The sequence below is a fragment of the Morus notabilis genome, unplaced genomic scaffold (assembly GCF_000414095.1).
Source record: "Morus notabilis unplaced genomic scaffold, ASM41409v2 Scaffold172, whole genome shotgun sequence".
Taxonomy (NCBI): domain Eukaryota; kingdom Viridiplantae; phylum Streptophyta; class Magnoliopsida; order Rosales; family Moraceae; genus Morus; species Morus notabilis.
In genome coordinates, this window is record NW_010362230.1 from 75,729 (window position 1) to 101,226 (window position 25,498).

At 35.6% G+C, this 25,498-nt stretch overlaps 3 protein-coding genes across 3 annotated transcripts in view; all 3 read left to right on the forward strand.

Annotated features, from left to right (window-relative positions):
• Nucleotides 1-7,311, forward strand: part of LOC112092224 (protein argonaute 1) — an 8,323-nt gene extending 1,012 nt beyond the window's left edge. The window contains exons 3-23 of the mRNA XM_024167773.1: nt 10-525; nt 622-830; nt 954-1,103; nt 1,214-1,347; nt 1,517-1,626; nt 1,997-2,103; nt 2,245-2,383; nt 2,466-2,582; nt 3,370-3,477; nt 3,581-3,652; nt 4,493-4,615; nt 4,698-4,857; nt 4,955-5,214; nt 5,348-5,490; nt 5,675-5,737; nt 5,821-5,884; nt 6,039-6,174; nt 6,268-6,341; nt 6,441-6,535; nt 6,691-6,722; nt 6,857-7,311. Of these exons, the coding sequence (XP_024023541.1) occupies nt 10-525; nt 622-830; nt 954-1,103; nt 1,214-1,347; nt 1,517-1,626; nt 1,997-2,103; nt 2,245-2,383; nt 2,466-2,582; nt 3,370-3,477; nt 3,581-3,652; nt 4,493-4,615; nt 4,698-4,857; nt 4,955-5,214; nt 5,348-5,490; nt 5,675-5,737; nt 5,821-5,884; nt 6,039-6,174; nt 6,268-6,341; nt 6,441-6,535; nt 6,691-6,722; nt 6,857-7,080 (3,036 nt within the window). The 3' untranslated portion in view covers nt 7,081-7,311. The remainder of the gene's footprint in view (nt 1-9; nt 526-621; nt 831-953; nt 1,104-1,213; nt 1,348-1,516; nt 1,627-1,996; nt 2,104-2,244; nt 2,384-2,465; nt 2,583-3,369; nt 3,478-3,580; nt 3,653-4,492; nt 4,616-4,697; nt 4,858-4,954; nt 5,215-5,347; nt 5,491-5,674; nt 5,738-5,820; nt 5,885-6,038; nt 6,175-6,267; nt 6,342-6,440; nt 6,536-6,690; nt 6,723-6,856) is intronic.
• Nucleotides 7,312-10,822: 3,511 nt separating this feature from the next.
• On the forward strand, nt 10,823-16,878 carry LOC21407811 (sucrose synthase 6). The gene is made up of 15 exons (XM_024167712.1): nt 10,823-11,000; nt 11,297-11,429; nt 11,536-11,690; nt 12,237-12,429; nt 12,629-12,747; nt 12,848-13,064; nt 13,520-13,615; nt 13,725-13,898; nt 13,997-14,113; nt 14,214-14,380; nt 14,614-14,838; nt 15,183-15,749; nt 15,846-15,984; nt 16,168-16,286; nt 16,584-16,878. Exons 1-15 carry the CDS (start codon nt 10,900-10,902, stop codon nt 16,738-16,740), a joined length of 2,679 nt encoding a protein of 892 aa, XP_024023480.1. The 5' UTR covers nt 10,823-10,899; the 3' UTR covers nt 16,741-16,878.
• A 2,053-nt stretch (nt 16,879-18,931) lies between these two features.
• LOC21407812 (uncharacterized protein At4g15970) overlaps nt 18,932-25,498 on the forward strand; it is an 8,509-nt gene continuing 1,942 nt past the window's right edge. The window contains exons 1-2 of the mRNA XM_024167755.1: nt 18,932-19,199; nt 22,672-23,049. Coding sequence (XP_024023523.1) covers nt 18,966-19,199; nt 22,672-23,049 — 612 coding nt within the window. The 5' untranslated portion in view covers nt 18,932-18,965. The remainder of the gene's footprint in view (nt 19,200-22,671; nt 23,050-25,498) is intronic.

Consider the following 25,498-nt stretch of genomic DNA (forward strand, 5'->3'; position numbering starts at 1 on the left):
GCGGGGGAGGGGCGCGCCGCCAGCCGGGGTCGTGGCCCCCCCCAGCAGCAGCAGCAGCAGCAGCAGCAGTATGGTGGGCCTCCCGAGTATCAACAAGGAAGGGGAAGGGGAGGGCTGCCCCAGCAAGGAGGTCGTGGAGGAGGGTATGGAGGTGGTGGACGAGGCACTGGTGGTGTGGGTGGTGGCCGTGGGGGAGGACCTTCTGGTGTACCGTCCCGACCGCAAGTTCCCGAGCTGCACCAAGCAACCCCTGCTCCTTATCAAGCTGGGATCTCTCAGCCTCTGCCATCTGAGGCTAGTTCTTCTGCTGGGCCACCTGAAACTTCGCAATTGGCTCAGCATTTGGAGCAGATTGGCTTACAGCCGGAGACTGCTCCGAGCCAGGCAATACAGCCTGCTCCACCCTCAAGTAAGTCCATGAGGTTTCCTCTCCGCCCGGGAAAGGGCAGCACTGGCATTAAGTGTATTGTCAAGGCTAATCACTTCTTTGCTGAGCTTCCAGACAAGGATTTGCACCAGTATGACGTGAGTTCTCTTGCTCTCATTTCGGTTTTTTTTGTTATTGTTCTATTTTTGTTGCATATTGGTTCATGATCCTTGTTTATTTTTGACATTTTTTAGGTTACTATTACACCGGAGGTCACTTCACGTGGTGTCAACCGAGCTGTTATGGGGCAGCTTGTAAGGTTGTACCAGGACTCCCATCTTGGAAAGCGGCTCCCTGCCTATGATGGGCGAAAGAGTCTCTATACTGCTGGTCCACTTCCCTTCATTTCTAAGGAGTTCAAGATCACTCTTATTGATGAGGATGATGGCGCAGGAGGCCAGAGGTGTGCACTATTTTCTTTCTTTGCAGCCCCAGTCTTGATCTTTGATGCAGAGCTCTTTTCTAGTAATCATTTTTATGTTCTTATGTTTTCTTTCTCGCATTTGACTAATATTTCTTGTTGCAGGAGGGAGAGGGAATTTAAGGTTGTAATAAAATTGGCTGCTCGTGCTGACCTACACCATTTAGGACTCTTCTTGCAGGGAAGGCAAGCTGATGCACCCCAGGAGGCCCTTCAGGTGCTTGACATAGTTCTACGTGAATTGCCTACTACTAGGTATGGTGTGAGAGTGAGACTGCTTTTTCAGACTAGGAATTTGCTGTTGCTATCCTAGTCTTTGTTAGACTCTTTTGAGAATTATATATCACTGTGCTGTTTAATTGTAGGTACTGCCCTGTCGGCCGATCATTTTATTCTCCTGATCTGGGTAGAAGACAACCACTTGGTGAGGGATTGGAAAGTTGGCGTGGATTTTATCAAAGTATTCGCCCGACTCAGATGGGGCTATCCCTTAATATTGGTACTAAATCTTTATGCCGCTTTTCTTGAGATTTTAATGAGCATGATTGTTAATTCCTGCCAGCTCACATTCTAATCTTAGTGTTACATACAAGTTATGCATGTTTGTATATTAAGTTCCTTTACATTACTGTGTGGTATGATATAGTGACAATTTGTTAATGATCCAGACATGTCCTCTACTGCGTTCATTGAGCCGTTGCCAGTTATTGATTTTGTAACTCAGCTGCTAAATCGTGATGTTTCATCCAGACCATTATCTGATGCTGATCGTGTAAAGGTTAGGTTTTATTCACTGTCTTTGCCCTATTGAATAATCTCTTTTCTTGTTTCATTCTTTCAAAGTGTATTGCTACTACAATTTTTTCCTGTCTTCTTGCAAGAAATTTCGTTGTAACAAAACTTCTCAACGGAATGTGTCCAACACTCTTGCAGTTTGTCTTTTTATTATTTATTTTTAAATACATTTCTTTTCCCTTTCTCACGGGAAGGAACTGTTTTTGTTGTTGTTGTTGTTGTTGTTGTTGTCTGACTCAATCCTATATTGAATTATGTGGTTTGTGTTCAAATCGATGTCTGTAATAGTTTATACTGCTTTGATTTTGGTTACAAACGTTGGTAAGATATAACTTACTTTTTGTGCAAACCAGATTAAAAAGGCTTTACGTGGAGTGAAGGTCGAAGTTACACACCGTGGGAATATGCGCAGAAAATACCGTATTTCTGGTTTGACATCACAGACAACAGGAGAGCTGACGTGAGTATTAGATTACTTTCTATAGGCTGTACAATGTATGCTAGCGTGTGTTCTGTACATTTTCCATTTTCAAGTCTTTTGTTTACATTATGCTATGCTTGCAAAACAACTGCTTATTTAACATTTTCTTCTCATTTTCAGTTTTCCAGTGGATGAGAGAGGTACTATGAAATCTGTTGTTGAGTACTTCTACGAAACTTACGGTTTTGTCATTCAGCATACTCAATGGCCTTGTCTCCAAGTGGGGAACCAGCAGAGACCAAATTACTTACCAATGGAGGTAAACCACTTGAGTTACTATTTGTCTTTGTCTATTCTTTGCTTTGTGGCTATTTATGCTGATAGGCCGTTTCTGGATACAGGTGTGTAAAATTGTTGAGGGTCAGAGATACTCTAAGAGGTTGAATGAGAGGCAGATTACTGCTTTACTGAAGGTTACCTGTCAGCGTCCTCAAGAAAGGGAACGTGATATTATGCAGGTTTGCTGTCGTTAAAAGTCCTCTATTGCTGTCCAATCTTACATGCAGTATATGTTTCTGTTACAGTATGTTTACGTTTTTCTGACTCTTGGATAAATTAAGTGCGCTTGTCTTCTACTGTTGAATAAATAGCGTTATGTCCTTGATCTTTTTGTAGGGCTTCATGCCTTCTACAACATCCCTAGTGATTGCAATTTTCCTTTCTCTTTCAAGTTTAAAAGAAATCTCATTCCTTGCTGTTGTTCATGACTTAATGTTATGATGTTCTGTTAACTTGAGCTATGCGAGTGCTTTGTACTGATCAATCCTTGCGATTTCATGAAATTGGGTGGATTTATTTAAGCATTGGGTTTCCTTAATTTTTTCCCCAATTGGAGCAACGTCCTTAAAAAATATATTCAGATTTTCTATTATGTTGTTGAAGTATGTCTCTACTTTTTCGGAGGTCTTCAATCTTCATTCGCATTTTGTGATGTGTGCAAAAATCAAATATGATTCAAATCAAATATGGTTCAACATTTTTTCCTCGAAATCCACTTTCAAGTTTCATCAAATAGTATTAAATTAATTATTCCTGTATTTTTATTGAATTTTTGATTGTCTATTGGTTAGGAATGATGGCTTAACTTTCTATAGTATAAGCCTGGGATTTAACGTCAATAACTGAAGTTCCTATTCATGAGTGTTAAAATTTTTTCTGGTTCCTGATTGGAATATGTTTTTCTACTCTTGTGAGTCCATGGACTTGATTTGAGTTGCTTAATAATAATAATAATCTATGTGTCAGACTGTTCGCCATAATGCTTACTATGAAGATCCTTATGCAAAGGAGTTTGGGATCAAAATCAGTGAAAGGCTTGCTCAGGTTGAAGCTCGCATTCTTCCTGCTCCTTTGGTGAGTTTCATATCTTTCACATACTTGTTTTAAGGTGTTTTGTGCGTTTCCAGACTTGGATGGTAAAACGTTTGTTCATTGCTTTGTTCATTGCTTTGTGCAGCTTAAATATCATGACACGGGTAGAGAGAAGGATTGCCTTCCTCAAGTCGGACAGTGGAATATGATGAATAAGGTACTTTATGAATTGAAATTATTATTTGCACTTTGTTTATTTTTTAATCTTAGATCCTAATTTTGCATTTCATGATCATATTGTAGGTGATGGCAGTCCTTTTTTTTTTTTTTTTGGGCATTAGTGTATGCTATTATGGCGTATAACAAAAATAGGTTGGGATGAAACAGATGGTTGATGTGGAATTCAAAGAGGATAATTTATTATGTATTGCCTAAATATTTTTGAGAGAGAGAGAGAGAGAGAGCCCCAAGCAGGACCAGCCCCTTGGTATGTGGTGCAAGGGAAGGTCCATGGATATTCTGCCTGAGGGGCATAGGTTTTAGTGGACTTTCGTTAGGTTTCTATTTGTAGGAATGCTGTCATATTAAGCACAATTTTGGATGACTTTCACTCCCTTTCAGACCTTTTGTGCACGTGTGTGTGTTTTTTTTTTTAAATATATAAGAAAAACCTTGCATTGATAAAAACCTTTCAGACCTTTTATGAGGCCATAAGAGTATGCTTCCTGATATTATGAGTTTTCCTGCATTTCACAACTTGGTGAAAATCGATTCTGCATTTGCTCTGATTTGCTAATCTGCTGTCTTTAGCTAACTTGCAGGTTTTCTCGCTTTAATTATGTTATTATGTATTAGCTGATGATTTTAAGTTTCTTTTAGTTATATTGAGTGGGTTCGATATCTTTGGTTTTTTTCCCCAATTTGTTATATATATATATATGTATGTATGTATGTATGTATGCATGTATGTATATACGAAGGCAAATACTGTTTGATTCCGGTTTTAGTTTGTTTCCTTAAAATTGAGTCTTATACCCCACATGATTTTTTGTTGCAGAAAATGGTCAATGGTGGGACCGTTAACAATTGGATGTGCATAAACTTTTCTCGGAACATTCAAGACACTGTGGCTAGGGGTTTCTGTAATGAGCTTGCTCAAATGTGTTATATTTCTGGCATGGTACAGGGCTTGTGTTTTTTGAAAGTTAACCTTTATTGTACACTTCTATGTGTCTGATGTTGTGTCCTTTGTTTCATTGTAGGCATTCAATCCAGAACCAGTACTTCCACCTTTATATGGTCGTCCTGATCAGGTAGAGAAGGTTCTAAAAACTCGCTATCATGATGCGATGACTAAACTCCAGGGGAAGGAGCTTGATATGCTAATTGTCATTTTACCTGATAATAACGGCTCTCTGTATGGTATGGAATCTAATAGGGATTAATGTCATATTGTTTCGTGTTTATGTTTGACTACATATTCTGAGTTGTCATTTTTTTTTTTTTAAATTTTTCTTAGGTGATTTAAAGCGAATTTGTGAGACAGATCTTGGCCTTGTTTCCCAGTGCTGTTTGACAAAGCATGTGGTCAGAATGAGTAAGCAGTATCTTGCAAATGTGGCCTTGAAAATAAATGTAAAGGTTGGGGGAAGGAACACTGTACTTGTTGATGCAATATCAAGGCGCATTCCCTTGGTCAGTGACCGACCCACTATAATTTTTGGTGCTGATGTTACACATCCTCATCCTGGGGAGGATTCAAGCCCTTCTATTGCAGCTGTATGTCATGACATGTTGCTATATTCTTTATCTTTAAGCTTGTAATTTTTTTTTTTGATTTTTTTTTTGTTCTTTTCGTGTTCGTCCGTGAGTGCTGCCTGAAGGACTTCAAAATTATTTTCTTCAAATGTAGGTTGTGGCTTCGCAAGATTGGCCTGAAGTTACCAAGTACGCCGGTTTGGTCTGTGCTCAAGCTCATCGACAAGAGCTAATCCAGGATTTGTTCAAAACATGGCATGATCCTGTTAAGGGGCAAGTGTCGGGTGGCATGATTAAGTATATCTCTCTTTCCCGCCTACCTCTGACCCAATACTGCACTTTTCACCTCTTAACACCACGCCTTGTGAGATAACAAAGTTTAGTATGCGAGTTATAGCATGTAGTTTTTGGTGAAGTTCACACATCTGCTTGGAGATTCTTTTGGCCTAGTGGCTTGAGTAGTCTTTTCTTTTGGCTGCAGGGAACTGCTCATCTCATTCCGTAGGGCAACTGGCCAGAAGCCACAACGCATCATATTTTACAGGCATGGTCATAATGTCAAACTTCTGCCCCTCTTTGTTCCCTCTATTTTTGCACTTTTTGATTAAAGGGTATATCACTTTGCAGGGATGGTGTCAGTGAGGGACAGTTCTATCAAGTTTTGCTGTATGAACTTGATGCTATTCGCAGGGTAAGGCATAATATACCCTGCTGGATATCAAGTTTTTGGACATCTATTGTGGCACTATTTTAAATTAAGTTTCATTTTGAAAATTGATTAATCAAAGTATTTCTGTTGCTCGTCATTGTTATTTAGTATTATTATTTTTTGGCAATGATTTCAGGCCTGTGCTTCCTTGGAACCAAACTATCAGCCACCTGTGACTTTCGTGGTGGTTCAGAAGCGTCATCATACAAGGTTGTTTGCGAACAACCATAATGACCGCAATGCAGTTGACAGGAGTGGAAACATATTACCGGGTGTGTTACTCTTTGCTTTTGAAATATGTAAATTTAATTCTGCCTTTGATGCGTTCATATATTTGATTCGTACCTTGTACACCAATAAAACAGGCACAGTTGTGGACTCGAAAATCTGTCATCCAACGGAGTTTGATTTCTATCTCTGTAGCCATGCTGGAATACAGGCAAGGCATCTTTGCAGCTCTGATCTTTTTTCATCATCTCGTGTAAGTGTTTGTGTTGGAGGGTAACTGAGCAGCATCGGTATTTTGACATGTAAACAGGGTACTAGCCGACCGGCTCACTACCATGTACTGTGGGATGAAAACAAGTTCACTGCTGACGGGCTGCAGTCCCTAACAAACAATCTCTGCTACACGTAAGTCGTGATAGATCCTACTTTTTTTCCCATGAAAGAATGGTGTATGCTCTTTTGGTTGTTGAATGTTGACTAAAGTTCCATGTTGTGGACGAATTAGTTTTGGAATTGATGAGCTTTTCTTGAATAACAATGTTTGGTTTTACTGTTTGCAGATATGCACGATGCACACGATCAGTCTCAATAGGTTCTCTCTCTTATCTATTCCTCGTGTTTTGTTTACGTATTTTAGTTGTCGGGTTCACTCTAGATGCTCAGTTGTGGATGTGATTTATGGATTGATGCTTGATTTGTTAATTGATTACTTCCTTTGTTTGGCAGTGCCTCCTGCATACTATGCCCATCTTGCTGCTTTCCGTGCTCGTTTCTACATGGAGCCGGAGACCTCTGATAGTGGGTCAATGACAAGTGGCGCTGCTGCTGCGCGCGGAGGAATGGGCCAGGGGCCAGGTGCACGAAGCATGCGTGCGCCAGGTGGAAATGCTGCTGTGCGACCCTTGCCTGCACTAAAGGACAATGTCAAGAGGGTGATGTTCTACTGTTGAGCTCCCAGTAGGTTTTATTTTGTGGAAAGGTCAGGCAAACATTTGGTAGCTTATGGACCTTAAAAACAAAGTAAACTATTTAATACTTTCTAAAACTGCCACTGCTATCGCAGCCTTGCTGCACTTGTTTTGTAAGGGTGTTAACTAAACTACTGTTTGACATCTTGGTTCTTTTCGGCTGACATTGATCTACATTTTTATTCCAAAACCTGAAATAGTTTGAACTGAAAAGATGGAAGGGTTTGTTGAAGGTTTCCAACGCGGTTTCAGAAAGCACGGTCTTAAGAATCTCTTATAAAATTGCTGGGCACGATGCATGTTCTCTCTATTTAGTTTGAAAACGCTCTGTGCACGTTTTGTATGGAAGCTCGTTTTTGCTATAGAATAATCTTTTATTGGCTGGAAGTACGAGTGATGGTCATATACTAGAGTACTACAATAAATGCTTCAATAAAGTTTAATTAAATTTGGGTTAAGTTTCGACCTACATGAAAGGCGTAACTATCTGGGCATTGTCTCGCGTAGAATAAAGAGAAATTTATTAAAAACAATAAAAAAGAACGTCAGGAAATAGGTTTTGATTTAACAGAAAAAAAAAAAGAATGAACGAATTTTTTTTTGTTCTATTCTATTACCCGATAGACCTAGACTGAAGATAAGTCAAGGTGGGTATTATGGAACAAAAAATAAATTCGCTGGGTTTTTGACTTGGTGCAACGATCTTGCTTCTCTCGCACTTGTTTGCGCGTCTCTCTATCTAGAATCTGTGAAGCGGAGAAAGATCAGTTCCCTCATCTGGGAACCGGCTGTTGGAGGTGAGCCTTCAAACCGAATTGATCTTTTTGCACCCTTCAGTGCGGCAGGAGAAGAGCAAGGCAGCGTCCTCATTGTCGGACCGGGTCAAGAAACAGAAGCTAGTCGTTGATCTTTTTGCCCCCGTCAGCACGGCAGGAGAAGGGCAAAGCAGCGTCCTCATTGTCAGACTGGGTCAAGAAACAGAAGCTAGTCGTTGGAGAGGAGACAAGCTCGTGGCTGGCCCTGCCCTTTTCTTTCTTCCATCCGCCTATTACTATTAGGTTAGGTACCCCTTTGAGACCCCGAAAAATGGACAAATTCTGTTATGTAAATAAGAGATGTCTCATCCGGTTAAGTTGTCGCCATGGGCAAAAGCTTTTGTCATGATGAATCCTAAAGTTGGTTACACGTTTATTTTACTATGCGAAGTGTGTTGGAATTAAAGTTTTGAATCCTTAGGGCACGGTTGGTTTGGGGGATGAAAAGAAATGGATGGAAAACTCTCAGTTATTTTGTTCGGTTGGTTTTGGTATAAATAGTAATTTCATTGGAATTATTATTATTCTTTTTCTCTCTTCATTTTGATGCAACTGTGTTCCATTCCGATGGGATGAGAGGAATATATACATTGTCCCACTTGTATTAGTTCCAGACGCCACAAGACATAACAATGTGCATGGTCCGGATAGAGTGTTAATTGGAGCCTCTGTTCTTTGCCAGCAATGTGTAATTGTTGTCACAGTGACCCGAAAAGATCCCAAAAACCCATACAATAATAAGAAGAAGAAGCAACAAAAAACAGTGAGACGAAAGAAGTAAGAAAATTTAATCGAGGATTTTGTGATGCTGGGTTAACCTCACAAATGGTCTTTGGATTTTATCTTTAATTTCGTTTTGATCCTTTAGTTTTTGAAAGGTCTTAAATTTAATCTTAATCTATCAGTTTGTTTTCATCAGTTATGTGTTCAAAAAGGATGGAAAATATCATGTGCTGATAGAATACAAAATATGCATGCGATGTTGACAAAAAAATGTAAAATGGCACTCCGCTAACTGAAAGTACTTATATTTTGTTTTCTTTTTAACACCCAACTGATAAAAACAATTGGAATCTAAACACAGTGATAGATAAAGGTTAATGCATTAGATATACGTGTAATTGTATCATTAATGGTAATATATAACTATTTTTACGAATATTATTAAAATGATTCTGAAAATTTCATTATAATAAGATGATTATAGAATTTGATGGCAATCGTTCTTTCTAAAAATTGCAACTAATGGAAAAAGCGCAACCTAGTATTTTAGACATCACTCAAATTTGTATTAAAATATATCTATTCTACATATCTTTTAATAAGATATGATTTAATTAAATCTAACAGTTAAAAATTGAGACCGTCGAACTACGGAGAAACTCCTAAAATAAAAAACTCATAATCGGATTTAACACTAAGACCCCAAACCATCCAACCCATCCTCAATCGGCCATCCCCCAAAACCAGATCCCTACTCGTTTCCTTCATCTTGCCCTTTCTTGCACCGGAGGCGATGGCGAGGATTCAACGCACGGAGTTAGGCTGTGAAGTTTATTTCAAAATCTGGGTCTGATTTTTTGTTTTCTTTTCGAATAGGATCTGGGTCTAATTTTCCAGATGCAAAAAGCAAAAAAAAAAAAAAACAAAAAAAAAAAAAAACAAAAAAAAAAAAAAAAAACAAAAAAGAAGAAAAATCTGGGTCTTGATTTTGAAATGTGGATGATGCTTTCCTTTTTTATTTTGATTGCTGATTTGCTGGGTGCAATGAGAGCATGGGTTTGGGTACAGTGATCGGAGGAGCGGGGAATTAAACTATTTTTCAAGTTTTGGTTTTCATCGTGAATTTTTGATTTATGCAACAAGAGTGGGTTTCTTTTTTTATTTGGTTTTTTAAAATTTAAATATATTTAAAATATTTTCTGAAAATAATTAAAAGTTATTAATTTCTATTTAATTAATTAGAAGGGTACAATAGACATTTTGTGTTCCAAAAAGGTCTAAAAAGAAGTTTTCTAAAATATTAAAATACCATTTTAATATAATAAAAAACATACGCATAATACAAGATATTAAAATGATTTTATCTTTAAAACATCACCTAAGGCAAGATTTTAGAATCCACTCTAAGTATTACTCGTTTGAGTCCTTAATCTCTTACGAATCTGTGAGCGCCATTTAAGTTTAAGTATGCTCTTGCATCGAACTAGTTGAGGTTTGAAATTATGGGTGTTGGAATTTGATTTGATTAAGCATCCTACATATTAGGTGGTAGAACACATTTTGAAAAAAATACATACTGTGATGGTAGACTAAGTGCCAAAGTACTTAAGACGTAGGTAAGCTATTTGCATCTTGATATCTCTACCTTTTACACTCTCTACATTATAGAATCATATTTTTATTTCAATTTCAATTATATATTTATTCAATTATTTCCTTAATAAAATACTTACAATCTTATATAAATATATATTTTTTTCTGCCTTTTCAATTTTCTCTCGAGAGCTCGAAAATTTAGAAGTTGCGATTATACCAGGTTTACATGTAAAGTAAAGGTAATAATAAGGAAAAATTCCTGTACCTCATAACAAATATATAATTTTTGACGAGGCAAGAAGTAAAGAATAAAATACAAACGAGTCCACCATAAATTAGTTAGCACGTTTTCACAAGTCATACCACAAAATTCTTTCCCTCCCCTTTTCAAAAATTATTCTGCGAAAAGGAAATATCAGATTTGCTTACTCACACGAAATCAGATAATTCCTTAGTTTCCTTTCAATCTTTCTTTCCCCACAAATGGCATATAAGAATGTTCTTTTGCCTTCTCTAGCAATTTTTGTGTGTTCATGTTATAAATACATCACCATATTATTATTATTATTATTATTAACGTAAGCCAAAAACATAGACAACAACCCCAAAAAACAAGTTCCTGAATTTTTCATCTGCTTTATTTGTCCTCTTTAATTAATTACCAAAAATGGCTTCCAATTCTGTCTTGAAGAGGTCAGATACCATTGCTGATAGCATGCCTGATGCATTGAAGCAGAGCCGTTATCACATGAAGAGATGCTTTGCCAGGTTCTTATTTACTCCCTCTTTTTCCATTACAAGAAAAAAAAAAACCCCCTCTTTTTCTATATGAATGGCACACACACACACATATATATATATATATGTATGTATGTATTCTCATCATTCTCTTTTTTAAGATACCGTAAAAATAATGTTTTGTATATTTTAACTTTAACAACGTTATCGGGATTTAATCGGGATAATTAATAGAATGACATTATAGAGTTTTATGCTATAATGATGCAATAATATGTTGATCTTTTTTTCTTTCTTTTTGTTATTGTTGGTGGTCGGATGAAAAGGTTTGTTTCAAAGGGGAAAAGGTTGATGAAAGGCCACAACATAATGGAAGAGGTGGAAAAATCAATCGAAGACAAAGTTGAAAGAAGCAAAGTTCTTGAAGGAATGCTTGGCTACATCCTAATTTCCACTCGAGTATTTACATCAATATTTCTTTCTCTCTGTTCATTGTTTAGTTATTAATTATGTGATCAACCTTTTTCTATTCCAAAAAATAAAAAAATAAAAATAAAAATTGTAGGAGGCAGCTGTGGTGCCACCATATGTTGGACTGGCCATAAGACCAAATCCTGGTTACTGGGAATATGTGCAAGTTAACTCTGATGATCTCACAGTTGAGGGAATTTCGGCTTTGGATTTCTTGAAGTTCAAAGAGATGATCTTTGATGAGAATTGGTACTTCCAAATTTTGACTGATTTATTCAAAATTTTACATCTTTAAAGGATAATCATATCTTTAAACATTACACATAGATTACAAAATTTATATCACATTATATGAGACTTTCTCCTAGCCCTAAGAGAGATTAATCCTTAAGAGAGGTAACAACTAAAGGTACTACATGACAAACTTAGGTGGTTTCTTTTTTTTTTTTTTTTTTTTTTTTTTTCGCCGTTACAAGTCTCTTTTAGTTTATTTAAGAACCGGTCCTTCTGAGAACTATAACCTTGGTCTACACACATGCATGCATATAGGTCGTATGTATGTATATATAAAATTATAACATTTTAGATCATACGTATGTATTTGATAATACCACATCCGACGACATTTTATGCACTGTGTACATGTCCATATATACATTTTACAAATTACAATTGATATGTGTGTGCAAATGTGTGTGTATATATACATTCATATATATATATATATATATGTATACATATTATGTATTTATATTTTGCAGTTAATGGGGACTTTTGAAATTGATATTTGTGCAGGGCAAATGATGAAAACGCTCTGGAAATAGATTTTGGAGAAATTGACTTCTTAACCCCTCGCACGGCTCTTCCTTCTTCCATAGGCAATGGACTCACTTTCATCTCAAAGTTTATGTCTTCAAAGCTCACAAGCAACTCAGGAAATGCAAGGCAGTTGCTTGAATATTTACAAGCTCTTTACCACCGAGGAGAGGTATATATATATGTGTGTGTGTGTGTATCTATACATCTAATTGCAAAACATGCAAACTACGAGTACTAAGTGAACTGCAGAGATCTTCTCAAGATGCTGTTTAAGATCACCTTCACCACTTTATGAAGTGATACCAAACAAGCCTTTATTGCTAAGAAAATTAGTAACTTGATTTTTCGTTTTTGCTCGAAACACGCAGAGGCTTATGATCAACGAGACAGTGGACACGGTCGAAGCTCTTCAGGGTGCATTGATTGTGGCAGAAGCCTATGTCTCCACACAACCAAAAGACACCCCATTCCACGGTTTTGAGCAGAGGTGACCATTTTCTCTCTGTCACGTTATTTGAGAGAGTGAAATTTGGGTAGTAAATTAATGGTTTCCTTGGCTGATTTGATTTTTGCTGTGAAATCACCAGGTTGAAAGAGTGGGGATTTGAGAAAGGGTGGGGAGATACAGCAGAGAGAGTTAGAGAGACAATGAGGACAATGTCTGAGGTTCTTCAAGCACCAGATCCAAAGAAGTTTGAGTTGATCTTCAGCTGGCTGCCAACCATATTCAACATTGTCATCTTCTCTCCTCATGGCTACTTTGGCCAGGCTGGCGTCCTTGGATTGCCCGATACTGGAGGCCAGGTCTATAAACACACTCAATCACCGTTACTTAGACCTTTGATGATGGTTTTTGTTATAATTAGACGGCTTAACGGCCAAATAGTATTTTGTTATACCTAGTTGGATAACACCATATTGCTTATTCAAGTCAACGTTACCATCGCCTTTCATCCAGTTACAATTTCATGATTTTTGATAGAATTATGTGGTTAGACAAAAAAGATTCGAGTACTGCTATTCGTCGCCATTAATGATGCATCACCACATGTGTGGTAATAGAATAGAACTGCCACACAGCAAAAAATAAAACATTTGGTTACCACATTTTATGTGGTAGTTTTGATGCACTGACACATGTTTGGTAATTAAAAGTTTTTTTTGTCCCCCTAATTTTAACATATGCTTATTCGTCCACATTACAATTACCTTTGTTTGAGTGATACTCTTAACACTTGAATGGTTTTGGATGAGTTTAGGTGGTTTATATTCTTGATCAAGTGACAGCATTGGAAGAAGAGTTGCTGCAAAGAATTAAGCAGCAAGGACTCGGATTTAAGCCTAAGATTCTTGTGGTGAGTTATAAATGGAACAAAACCAATTATTTCGTACCAAGTAATTAGTAACGATTTTGTGTTGTGCGAATCTCTATTGTTGATTGATTGTGTTCTTGTGTGAAACAAGGTGACAAGACTCATCCCAGATGCTAAAGGAACAAAGTGCAATCAAGAGATGGAGCCTATCTTCAACACTAAGCACAGTCACATCCTTAGAGTTCCATTTAGGACAGAGAAGGGAGTTCTCCGCCAATGGGTTTCTCGATTCGATGTCTATCCTTACCTCGAGCGATTTTCTCAGGCAAATTTTTCATCCTTTATCCTTTTTGTGTCTCAACTTTCTTATTGCTCTGTTTTTGATCCACAATTCAGTTATATTCTTCACTTTTCTAATCCTAGGATGCAACTGCAAAAATTCTTGAGCACATGGACTGCAAACCAGACCTCATAATAGGGAACTACACAGATGGAAATCTGGTGGCATCTTTAATGGCTAGCAAACTAGGAATTACTCAGGTCTTTTCTTTAGAAGAATATAATTATGAATCAATTCACTTTTTTCTTGGAATCTCAAGCATTTCAACTAATTTGGCTGGTGTCCTAAATAATTTGGCAGGGAACTATTGCTCATGCATTGGAGAAAACCAAGTATGAAGATTCAGATGCCAAATGGAAGGAATTCGATCCAAAGTACCATTTTTCGTGTCAGTTCACAGCCGACTTGATCTCGATGAATGCTACGGATTTCATCATCACAAGCACATACCAAGAAATTGCAGGAAGGTTAGTCATTCTTTCTAAAGAAGGTGTAACCACTTATTTGGTCTTTATTTTAAGTTAGAATTACGCAAAAAATAGCAACAATAGTTATTTTTTCAAAGTAGTCATATTTTAAATCCTCCCTATCGTACCAAAACCATAAAAGAACAAAAAAAAATACCACTTGTATTATTCTTATTTTCTCTCCTTCCTACCAAACAGAGTGTATACTATAACTAAATTTTTGTTTCCTACAGCAAGGATCGACCGGGACAGTACGAAAGCCATACGGCATTCACCATGCCGGGACTTTGCCGAGTAGTCTCTGGCATCAATGTCTTCGAACCGAAATTCAACATTGCTGCTCCGGGTGCTGATCAAACTGTCTACTTCCCCTACACAGAGACGCAGCGGCGGTTTACCACTTTTAAACCTGCCATTGAAGAATTGCTCTACAACAAAGAGGACAACAATGAGCACTTGTAAGCCTATTTTATTCTCAATTGATTAGTATTATATAAAATTCTCAAAAGATGACTTACAAGGAAAAAGAATAGCTCATAAGATCAAAATAAAAAAAAATACAAAAAGTCGTGAAAAGTTTAATTTCCTATTCATAGTAAGTCCCTCTCACTATTATTGGTTTAACTTCTATATAAATAACCTTAGTGATTGTTATTTTGATTAACGCATTTTGATTGTTCAGAAATCCTCTCTATTCTTCTTATCATCTTCCTAAATTCTAATTTCTTCCCTCCTTCTGTTTCTTTATCATTAACACTACAATTGTTGACTTTCTATGAATCTTAATGTGCTTGGAAATCAGAGGATTTTTGGCAGACAAGAGGAAACCAATAATATTCTCAATGGCAAGACTAGATACTGTCAAGAACATTACAGGCTTAACTGAGTGGTATGGAAAGAACAAGCGGTTGCGAGACTTGGTGAATCTTGTGGTTGTAGCGGGGTTCTTTGATCCGTCAAAGTCGAAGGACCGAGAAGAAATTGCAGAGATTAAGAAGATGCACGCCTTAATAGAGGAGTACAAACTCAAGGGCCAGATTAGATGGATTGCAGCACAAACCGATAGGTACCGAAATTCAGAGTTGTACCGCCACGTTGCGGATACAAAGGGCGCCTTTGTGCAGCCTGCATTGTATGAGGCATTTGGCTTAACCGTCATCGAGGCAATGAACTGTGGACTCCCCACCTTCGCAACGAACCAAGGAGGCCCCGCGGAGATCATCATCGATGGTGTCTCGGGCTTCCATATTGATCCTAACAATGGGACAGAATCAAGCAACAAGATTGCTGATTTCTTCGGAAAGTGCAAGGTGGATTCCGAGTATTGGAACAGGGTGTCAAACGCTGGTCTTGAGCGGATAAATGAATGGTAATTCAGCAATCATCGCTGCATAAAATTAACACTCTTTGGCATGTGACAAAACTTTGATATCTTGTGATTAACTTGGATTCTTTGATTTTATAGCTATACATGGAAAATCTACGCAAACAAGGTGTTGAACATGGGAGCCACCTATGGATTTTGGAGGAAGATGAGCAAGGAACAGAAGCTAGCCAAGCAAAGATACATTCAAATGCTTTACAGTCTGCAATTCAGGGATTTGGTGAGAAAAAAATTGTCTTTAGTGTTTTATTTTTTATTTTAATTCTTATACTCTGGACGACAACATTAAATTGGTGGGTACAGAATTACCGTTAGGCTAGACTTACTACCTCGTACCGACATGTTGTTAGTACGTTCAGCACATTTAGACGAATAGTGACTATAATCTTCATTGGTGTTATAGGTTAAGAATATCCCAATTCCATTTGAAGAACCCCTACCGATGACAACACCGGAAAAACCTGCATCGGCTGAGCCATCGACACCGGAAATCAAATCTCTGCCAGAACCAAGGCGTGACCGGTAACTCTTATTGCTAATTAGACCTCTTGAGTTATCCAATTTTTAGTATTGTTTTGAGTAGGCACATTGGCATCTTCCGTAACCATTTTGTGTAAAACCAAAAGTAAAGTGAAATAAAGAGGGGATATCTTCATGATCGATGCTTTCTATTAAGAGAATCTCCACTGTTCCTTAATTTTACTTGTTAAAAGAACAAATGCGTATTAACCACGGCCATATATTTCTGTAGGAACTGGTTTTTACAAATGCTTCCATCTTTGAACTTATTGAAAAGAGATTTCACTTTGAACTCTGCAGGGCTGAAGAGGGTTCACCGGAGAATCAGCTCAACAACCGGCAAGTTGGCGGTGCCGCCGGTGTGCGCAGCATTTGGCACCGATGGTGGTGCTTTGTAGTTGGTTTCGTAGTAGCGACTTATTACATGCTTGGGAAGCTGTTTAAGCGCAATGATTGATTATCAAAGGTGGTTTCCGAGTGTTAATGATTAATTATCATATGTACGTTCACACAAAATAGTGATTCTAGATTTCAAAACTTTATAAGAAACTACCAAAAGGTCAAACGTACAAATATTGTTTTACACCAAATATGTATCCTAAAAGCTTGTTTTCCTAATGATATTTTCTTATCTTGTATGAGGCTATGGGATATAAATGTATTGCTCATCATTTATTGCACGATGATAATAAAAGAGTTTAGCATGTTAAGATAAACCAGGCACCATTATTTCCACTGATATCGAGTATTTTATCCTTGGGTCCACACTGTGAGGTTTAGTGCCATGAGACTATAATCTTTTTGAGTGCATCTAGTGATGTTAGTCCCTAAGCTATGAGTCTTGTTATACTTTGGCATTTTAATTTGGCATATTACTTTATAAACTTTATCTTATTTTAGTTTTGGTCCCTAATTATATATTTGGCACCAAATTTCTATAATTAAATAGAGCCAAATTATGTGCCCCTAATAACTTGAAGGTTTAAACAAGTAGTTATGTTAAGCACAAATTGTTATCTTCGCTATTGTTAAAAAACCTCGAAAACTAGAATATCTTTCACTTATTGTAATCATTTCTGTAAATTCTAACGACTACATAAATGTTCTGAAAGTCCAGAAATCTTTCGTTAATTTTAGTTTTTGAGACTAAAACTATATAAAAAAATAAAAGTTAAAGAATCAATCTGTATAAAAAAATAAAAATTAAATAACAAAAGTATTACAATGTTCATAGTTTAGTTGCTATAATGCTAATTTGCATATTTTGGGACTATATATGATTATAGTGCCATTGAACCTACTACTATACGTCTTGAACCTAGTTTCTCATCCTTCCATGTTTCGATAATCGTGAATCGTACTACAATACAAATAATTCTTTTCGTAATTACTTTACGCTTTTACTTGGTTTCATTGTTTTTTTGTTTTTTTTGTTTTGTTTTTGTTTTCTTCACAAAATTGTGTTAAAATTCTATTTTTTCGTAAATGATTCACTTATTGGGACCAAGAAGTAATGTTGTAATTCCTGTTATAACGCTAATTTAATGTTGGTACGGTAATTAAGAACATCACTGCACGTAATACTATCATTGATTTACATACTTTAATTGGTTTGTCTTACCAAAATCGCGTTGTAATTAACCTACTACTCTACGTATTGAACCTAGTTTCTCATCCTTTCATGTTTTGATTATCTTAAGCTCGTGGGGTTACTGTAATTAACTACATTACAAATAATTTTTTCTTGTATTGTTCTTATCAAAACCGTAAGGTAACGCTATCCTAGGCTTTAATTTACTACACTCTCATAATATTCCTTATTTTACGTTGTAATTAATTCATTATGTAACATTATCCTGTACCACGTGTTTTACTGTTGTCCATATGTGACTCTACTACTTCACGTTAACTGCAACAAAATCCTCGTATTAAATTTTATCTCTCCAATAACATAAGAAATTACCATAATTTACTATGTTATCGTTATTTCATTTAATAGTTACTTCAATATTATTATTTTAACCACAAGATATTAATCTAATAGTTGTAATAAATATAATAAGTGACTAAAAAAATTAATGATAATTAATGAAATTAAATTATTATTACGTCACGTCTATATTTAGAGATGACATGGATAAAAACATAATCATTAAAAACTTGTCCATATAGGTATTAATCATAAGTGATATATGCAATATATAGAAAATGAATTAAATTTTTCGCTGAATTTACCTTGAACTTTGCAGCTAAATATGCTCGACCTACTGAAAGCAAAGTCTTCGGAACTTGCTCACACCTTGTTTTATTATATTTGTCCTCTTTCTCCTGCTCTCTCTATTTCTCAACTTATTATTTGTAAACTAAGATTTGATTGAAGCATATTTTAGAACAACTCTTTAATTTATTGCTTATTACTTATTTCTCCTTTAGCAATTTTCTAAAGTACTATATTTAAAAAATTACTCATTAAATTTTCAAATTATTTTTAGAAGTCTAGAAACAAATATAAAAAAATATACTTTTTTTTAAAAAGTCAAAAAAAGCCTGCCACAGTGCCACGGCCAATAAATAAGCTGGACATTGATATAGAAGTTGACTTTTTTACAAATATATAGACACGTGAAAGGAAGAAAGCCAGGAAAAGCAAAAAAAAAAAAAAAAGAGAGAAAGAAAGTAAAGATGACCAATAGTTCAGTTTCTGCTACTCACGATGAGAACAGCAATACTAGTAGTAATACTACAGAAAATAATAATTCAGTTGGGCGGATTCTTAGAGGCACGGTGTTATTCACGGCAATTGCTTTGGGATGTTTCGTTCTTCTTAATAATTCCGTCAATCGTCTTTCATTTCATCCAATTTCCTATTATGCATCTTCATATATTGGAGCCACTTCTTCTTCTTCAGCTTCTCAGGTAAATTGTTCTGTATTCAACGCTCAAATGTATTCATTACTTTTCTTTAACTCTTCATGGGGTGTTTTTGATTTGTATGGATTGTTTTTTCTACTCATAAAATGGACACACGGCCACTTAATTGGATATATAATATATTTTGAGGTTATTATGAATTAATTTAGTGAAGTATACAGGATAAAATTGATGTAAACGTATAGAACTTCCCTCTAGATGCTTAATTCGGGATTTATGATTTTATTACTATAAAACATATATTTGTATATACACGCATGTGTATTTATGTATGTATATAAGGGATAATTTTGTTATTTTACAGTCATGATCCATTTTTCTGGTCAGATTTCAAGTCAACAGCAACAAGAATGATAACAATAACAATATCAATCAAAACAATAACTGTATAACATTAGTAATTTTGGATGATGTATATGGTTACTTATTATCAAACATTTGCATATTTAGGGAAGATAAATTTGAGTGAATTTAGCTCACGGTTATTACTTGGAATAATTAGCGCAGTCAAAATTTTAGTATGTAAAAAAGTTGATTTTCTAAACCTACCTCGAGGAAACACATGAAGTCTATTGGTAGAAAAGTGATAAGATCAAACTGTCGATAAGTCTAGAATATATGAGAGCATCTTTTATTTATGGGAAGGCCTCAAAACAACTATCCATCGCCATACATAATCGTAAAAATCCACAATAATGGTGCATGGGACCCACACACCAATAGTGGTGGCAATAACAGGTCCTTTGAGGAAAAAGAGGGGAAGTACGATTAAATCACTGTTACTATCAAACTTTCTTTCAGTAATCAATGGAAAAATGACTGCGTGCTATTAAAAAAATAATAATTCGAATTACAATTTTATTTGAGTTTATATTTTTTTAAGTTTAAATTCGAGTTCAGGATTAAAATTCGAGTTCAAGTTTCTCCTTTAACTCGAGTGCAGAAACTCAAACTCAAATTAATAAACATTATTTTTTCTATTCTTAAAAATGCTATAACTTTTTCGTTTTAATTCTAATTGAGATAATTTTTTTTCTATGCGTTGACAACGAAAAGATGAATAAAACTCGACCCATATACCATATTAAAATTTTTTATCAACATTGAGTTTTTATTAAAATACTATCTAAATACAAATTTAAGTTTTGACTCACTCAAATACAAATTCAAAAAGATTCTTTATCTCAAATCATAACTCAAATGTACACAACCAAACACAAACTCAAGTTACAAGTTCAACTTAAGTTATAACTCAAATTCAACTCAAGAATTATACTCAAATTAAATTCTAAAAGAACAAGCCCTACGTGTTTACCACGGCAACCGGTTGTTATATTAATTTTGTGGTCCTGGTTGATAATAATTGATTAAGTGTTTTGAGCACTAATCACATGAAAGTCTAGTATCTATCAAGCTACTTTAGTCTAACTCAAATAATTCTAACTCAAATAATTTGGCACATGAGTTTGTATTAATTCTAAAATATTTGAGTCCCGCGTCGTTTAAATATAAATATAATTATAAATATATAAAGATATTGAGTTATCTACTTAACAAGTTAATTTTTTAAGATGAAAGCTCAATCTTTTATAAAGTAAAATTATTTTTTCAAAATTTTCGTTTTCTCTCCTTATTGATCTTAAAAGTCACAAGTCTAACACCATAATTAAAAAAAAGCTAGTATTTATTTTAAGGAAACGTAGTTTTCTTATTATTTACTCTTATATGCAACAAAATAAAATATCTATGCATATAATAATAGTATAGAAGTAGTTTCGGTAGCTAGGAATCAAAAAAGACGTTTGGTTCATAAATTAGAATCATAATATTAAAATTATTTTTAATTTACGTATATTTTTTATAAAAAAAAAAAACTATAATAAATCATAAATTATGATTCAATTTATGATATAAATCTCATTACCAAACGTCTTTTTCTTAATAGACGACTAATGGAAGGGAAAAGGATTAATGATGCTGCATGGTGTATACACCTTTCTTTCTTTATTTTTTTTGGCTGTATGCGTGGTGTATAATTTTATTTATTTATTTATTATTATTATTATTTTTTGGCTGAATGCATGGTGTACGTACTGTGGACAACAACCTCGAACGGATTTGACGGGGAAGAAAAAGACCCGCATTTTATAACAACAAAAGTGAGATCCATGGGGTCTAAATACATCCTCAGGGTGTATACCTTTTATGTCTTCTGTGGAGAGGCCAGCGAATAAACTATATATTCAGTTTATTTTATCAATTTAAATTTAAATTTTAAATTTTATTATAATAAAAACTTTTTAAAAATATTTACATTTAATTTTTTTATTATAATAAAATTTTTTTACATAAAATTATATTTTAATTTAAATTAAAATTTTAAATTAACGAACTAAACATATTTTAAATAATAATTAGAGTCCAGAGACTCAAAAAAAGAAAATTAGCAGTTTTTTTTTTTTGGGCTTTTCTTTTCTTTTGCTCATGCTGCAGATTTGATTAGAACAAAGTATCAAGCTGCAGAGACAAACAGTTTTGTCTCTAATGTATATGCATTCAGAGATAAAATCATTTTGTAGCTAAAAAGTGTTTTCAGAGACAAAATCATTTGTCTCTATACTTAATTTATATAAAATTATTTAATTTTATTGGCAATTTTTTTTGTCTATAAAATGTTTTAATAATTTATGTTTTAAAAAATTTTATAGCCTTCTATTAGAGACGAATATTTTGTCTCAAAATAAACATTTTCATATGATATTAGTCTATTAATTTATCTTTTAAGAATATTGGTATGTTGTTAATTTATCTACGTTTTTGTAAAATTAATAGAAACAATCAGAATATCACATAAAATAAAAGTTAAACATTATCATTAAGTTAAACATAAAAAGCAATATCACATAAAAATACTACCATCACCATATAATCAGCCAACAAATTAAAAGAATACAACCCGCACAACTTTCTGTTAAGTTCAACAAGCAAACATCAAAAGCATAAAAACAATGTAACTTGACATAAAATAATATTATCTTCAATGTTAATAATAAACTACTCATGAAAATACGCTAATCAGATGGACGTGGCTGACTTTATTGCTGGGTGTAGTCAGCAACAATCTTTTCTGTCATCTCTTTTTAATATTCATCGTGTTGTGCTGCCATTTGATGTTGATCTCTCTCTGTTTTGTTTTATATTATTGAAAGTTCATGTGAGGAAATCGTGTAGAGAGCACCCCTTCCTTTGGATCGCAAGCATGCTACTTGGATTTAATCACATAATAAATAATAATGTTGTATATATTATCCATTTTTATTTAAATCTTTCTGAACTTTGAAAATAGTCCCTCCAAAACATGAAGAAATTTCTTTTCAAATCTTTATATTTTTGCATTAAAGTGTGTTAACAAAAATACTACACCTCTAAATTATAATGACTAAATGTATATGAACAGATGGCGAACTATGCCGAATTAGATAAAGTTCTAAGAAACGCATCAATGGTTATGGGAGGCGAGAAGAAAACGGTAATTATAACAACACTGAACGACGCTTGGGCAGAGACAAATTCGATATTCGATCTATTTGTGGAGAGCTTTGCGATTGGAAACGACACAAAGGGATTGCTGAAGCATTTGGTTGTTATATGCTTGGACGACAAGGCGTTGGCTCGTTGCTTGGCTTCACATCCTCATTGCTTTCGACTTGAAACAAAGGGAGCCAATTTCACCAGAGAAGCATCTTTCATGTCGTCTGCCTATTTAGACATGATGTGGAGAAGAATTCAGTTTTTGGGTTCTGTTCTTGAGATGGGTTACAGCTTCGTTTTTACGGTAATCATCTCTCTACTCTTCATCTATATCCAATAAATCTACATTTATAACATCCATTGAAAATATTTAAAAAAAAAAAAAAAAATCATGTACAGTACCCATATGGATTGAAACAAAAATAGACACAACTTCACTACTTGATAACAACCAACTCTAAATTTGATAATCTCAAAAAAAAAAAAAAAAATAATAAAAAAAAATCGGGACAAGGATCGGACCTCGCGACGAAGCTCGCCTCCTGTGCCGACGGAACGGGCGATGCGTTGTCGCGATGGGTCGTGTCACGGCCGTCGACGGGATAGGTTTGAACAGTGAGATCTGAGGGGTGTTTTTTTTATTTTTTATTTTTTTCATCGGTTTTTCATAAATCTAGTGTGGGTGGGCATATCTACCCAATGGTAAGCTTATTCAATTTTTTGACCGTCAGACCAATGGATTAAACAAAATGTTATGGACACTAGACTTTCCAGAAAAACAAAATTTAGAGAATTGACCTCTTTTTACTTTATTATTATTTTTTCATCCTTTTCTTTTTTTCTTTTTGGAATTGTGAATATTTATTTTATTGTAATTCTTAAGAAGATGAGACTAGGTTGAACCTTATAATTGAGAATCATATGGTTTTAATTTTATTTTTGTTTTATAACTATTTATTTATTTGAAGTTTCTAGAGTCGTTCCAAGAAATATAGGCACCTTACCCCTTATGTCAACCCACGAGCTTTTGATCAATTCTCATTTGATCAAGGTTATTATTATTATTATTATTCTTCTTTTTTTTTTTTTTTTAATAAAGTTCAACCCACCCACTCCTTCAATCTAACTTGAACTTTCGTTTATGTGGGTTAATTTTTATGTTGAGGCTTTAATTTGGATTGGACGTCAAATTGCAAATCAACCCACCCAATTTGGATGGTTGGAAACTTTATAATATTGTTTACAAAATTTTAATACCTAATAATGTGGCAATACACATGATTCACAAGTTCTGAATTCAAACTTTTGTTAATGTTGCTAGAGCTCTCTAAAATTGCATATTCTAATTATTATGAGAAAATTAGTGAACTCACTATTTAAATATATTATTTTAAGATTTTTATCTTTTATTTTTTTATTAATATCATTTTGATTAATATAGTTCTTTAACTAGCGTAACATTTTAAAACATATTGTTTATAGCACATTTTAATATTTTAAAGTTGCCGGATATTCAGATAAATAAAGTATTTATGAGTAAATACGATATTAAGCGATAAATACAGCAGTTATCAACGGTCGGTCTCCAGTCGCCGATATTTAGAGGGGGAAAGAGAGAGATAGTTAAGGGGTGTTGGGTGTCTGCTCGGCTCCGTATGCCGAGCACTGTTCGGGAGCATGCTGCTGAGAAGGAATCACCGGTACCCTGTTGTCACCAATGTCGCCGAGCATGATACCTCGACTGTTCCTTCTGCTTGCCTTCCTCCATGCCTGAGTATTTTCCACCGAACACTACCTAACGGCTTAACTCTCCACCGAACGTCTTTTACCTTCAGGAACTCCATGTAATGACTTTCATAATCCCTACAGGGACAGCTTCCACCATTAGATTGGCAAAGTACAATAGCCATTGATTTGCGACACCTGTCCCGGTGTTTGACAAGCCCGTACAGCCGTACCGGCGGACCTTCGACGTACGACAGGTAAAACCCAAATCCGGCAAGAAACTATAAATACCCCCAAAGCTCATCTATGAGGTACGAACATTTCTCCTTACCTATCCGTTGCCTCCTCATTTACTGCTCCTAGGCAAGAGACTGACTTGAGCGTCAGAGGGTCTTTGACCGACACCACACCAGTACCCCTAACTGATCCCGAGCCTTATCTGTCTCTCTGGCTGGAAAATCAAGTCGGCACCTCGGGAAGCGGAGCAACCATTTAGGAGAACCTACTAAGCAAGTCTGAGTTAGCTAGGACGGTCCAACTACCGTGCGCAGCCGCACGTGGGTATTGAGTCAACAAAGACATCAACATTTTGGCGTTAGAAGAAGGGCATCGCGCCTTTCCAGCTCACTTACACTCCGATCATGACGGATCAACCCAACAATAGTAATCAAAACGGCAACAATCGTCGGTATTGCGAGCCTGCTCCAGCCGGGTCGTGAGGAGCCCCGGCCCGGCGTGGCCGGGGAATGCCGTCGGGACGCCGAGCCCAGACCCAAGCCGAGCAACTAACTGTAAAGTCCGGAACTTGACAGAAATGATGCAGTTACTTGTCCAAGCTGTAGAATCTCAGAACCAACTCGGTGGCATCCACCAGGACGACGGTTTGCCTGAGAACGAAGAAGAAGAGCAGGGCTCTGTCTGATCGGATCACACAAGGAGCATAGCCATACCTCCGAGCAGTCCAGCTCGGGCAGAAGGACGAACGGTCGCTGACCAATGCCGGATAGTTTAAAGTGCTGGGCATTCCT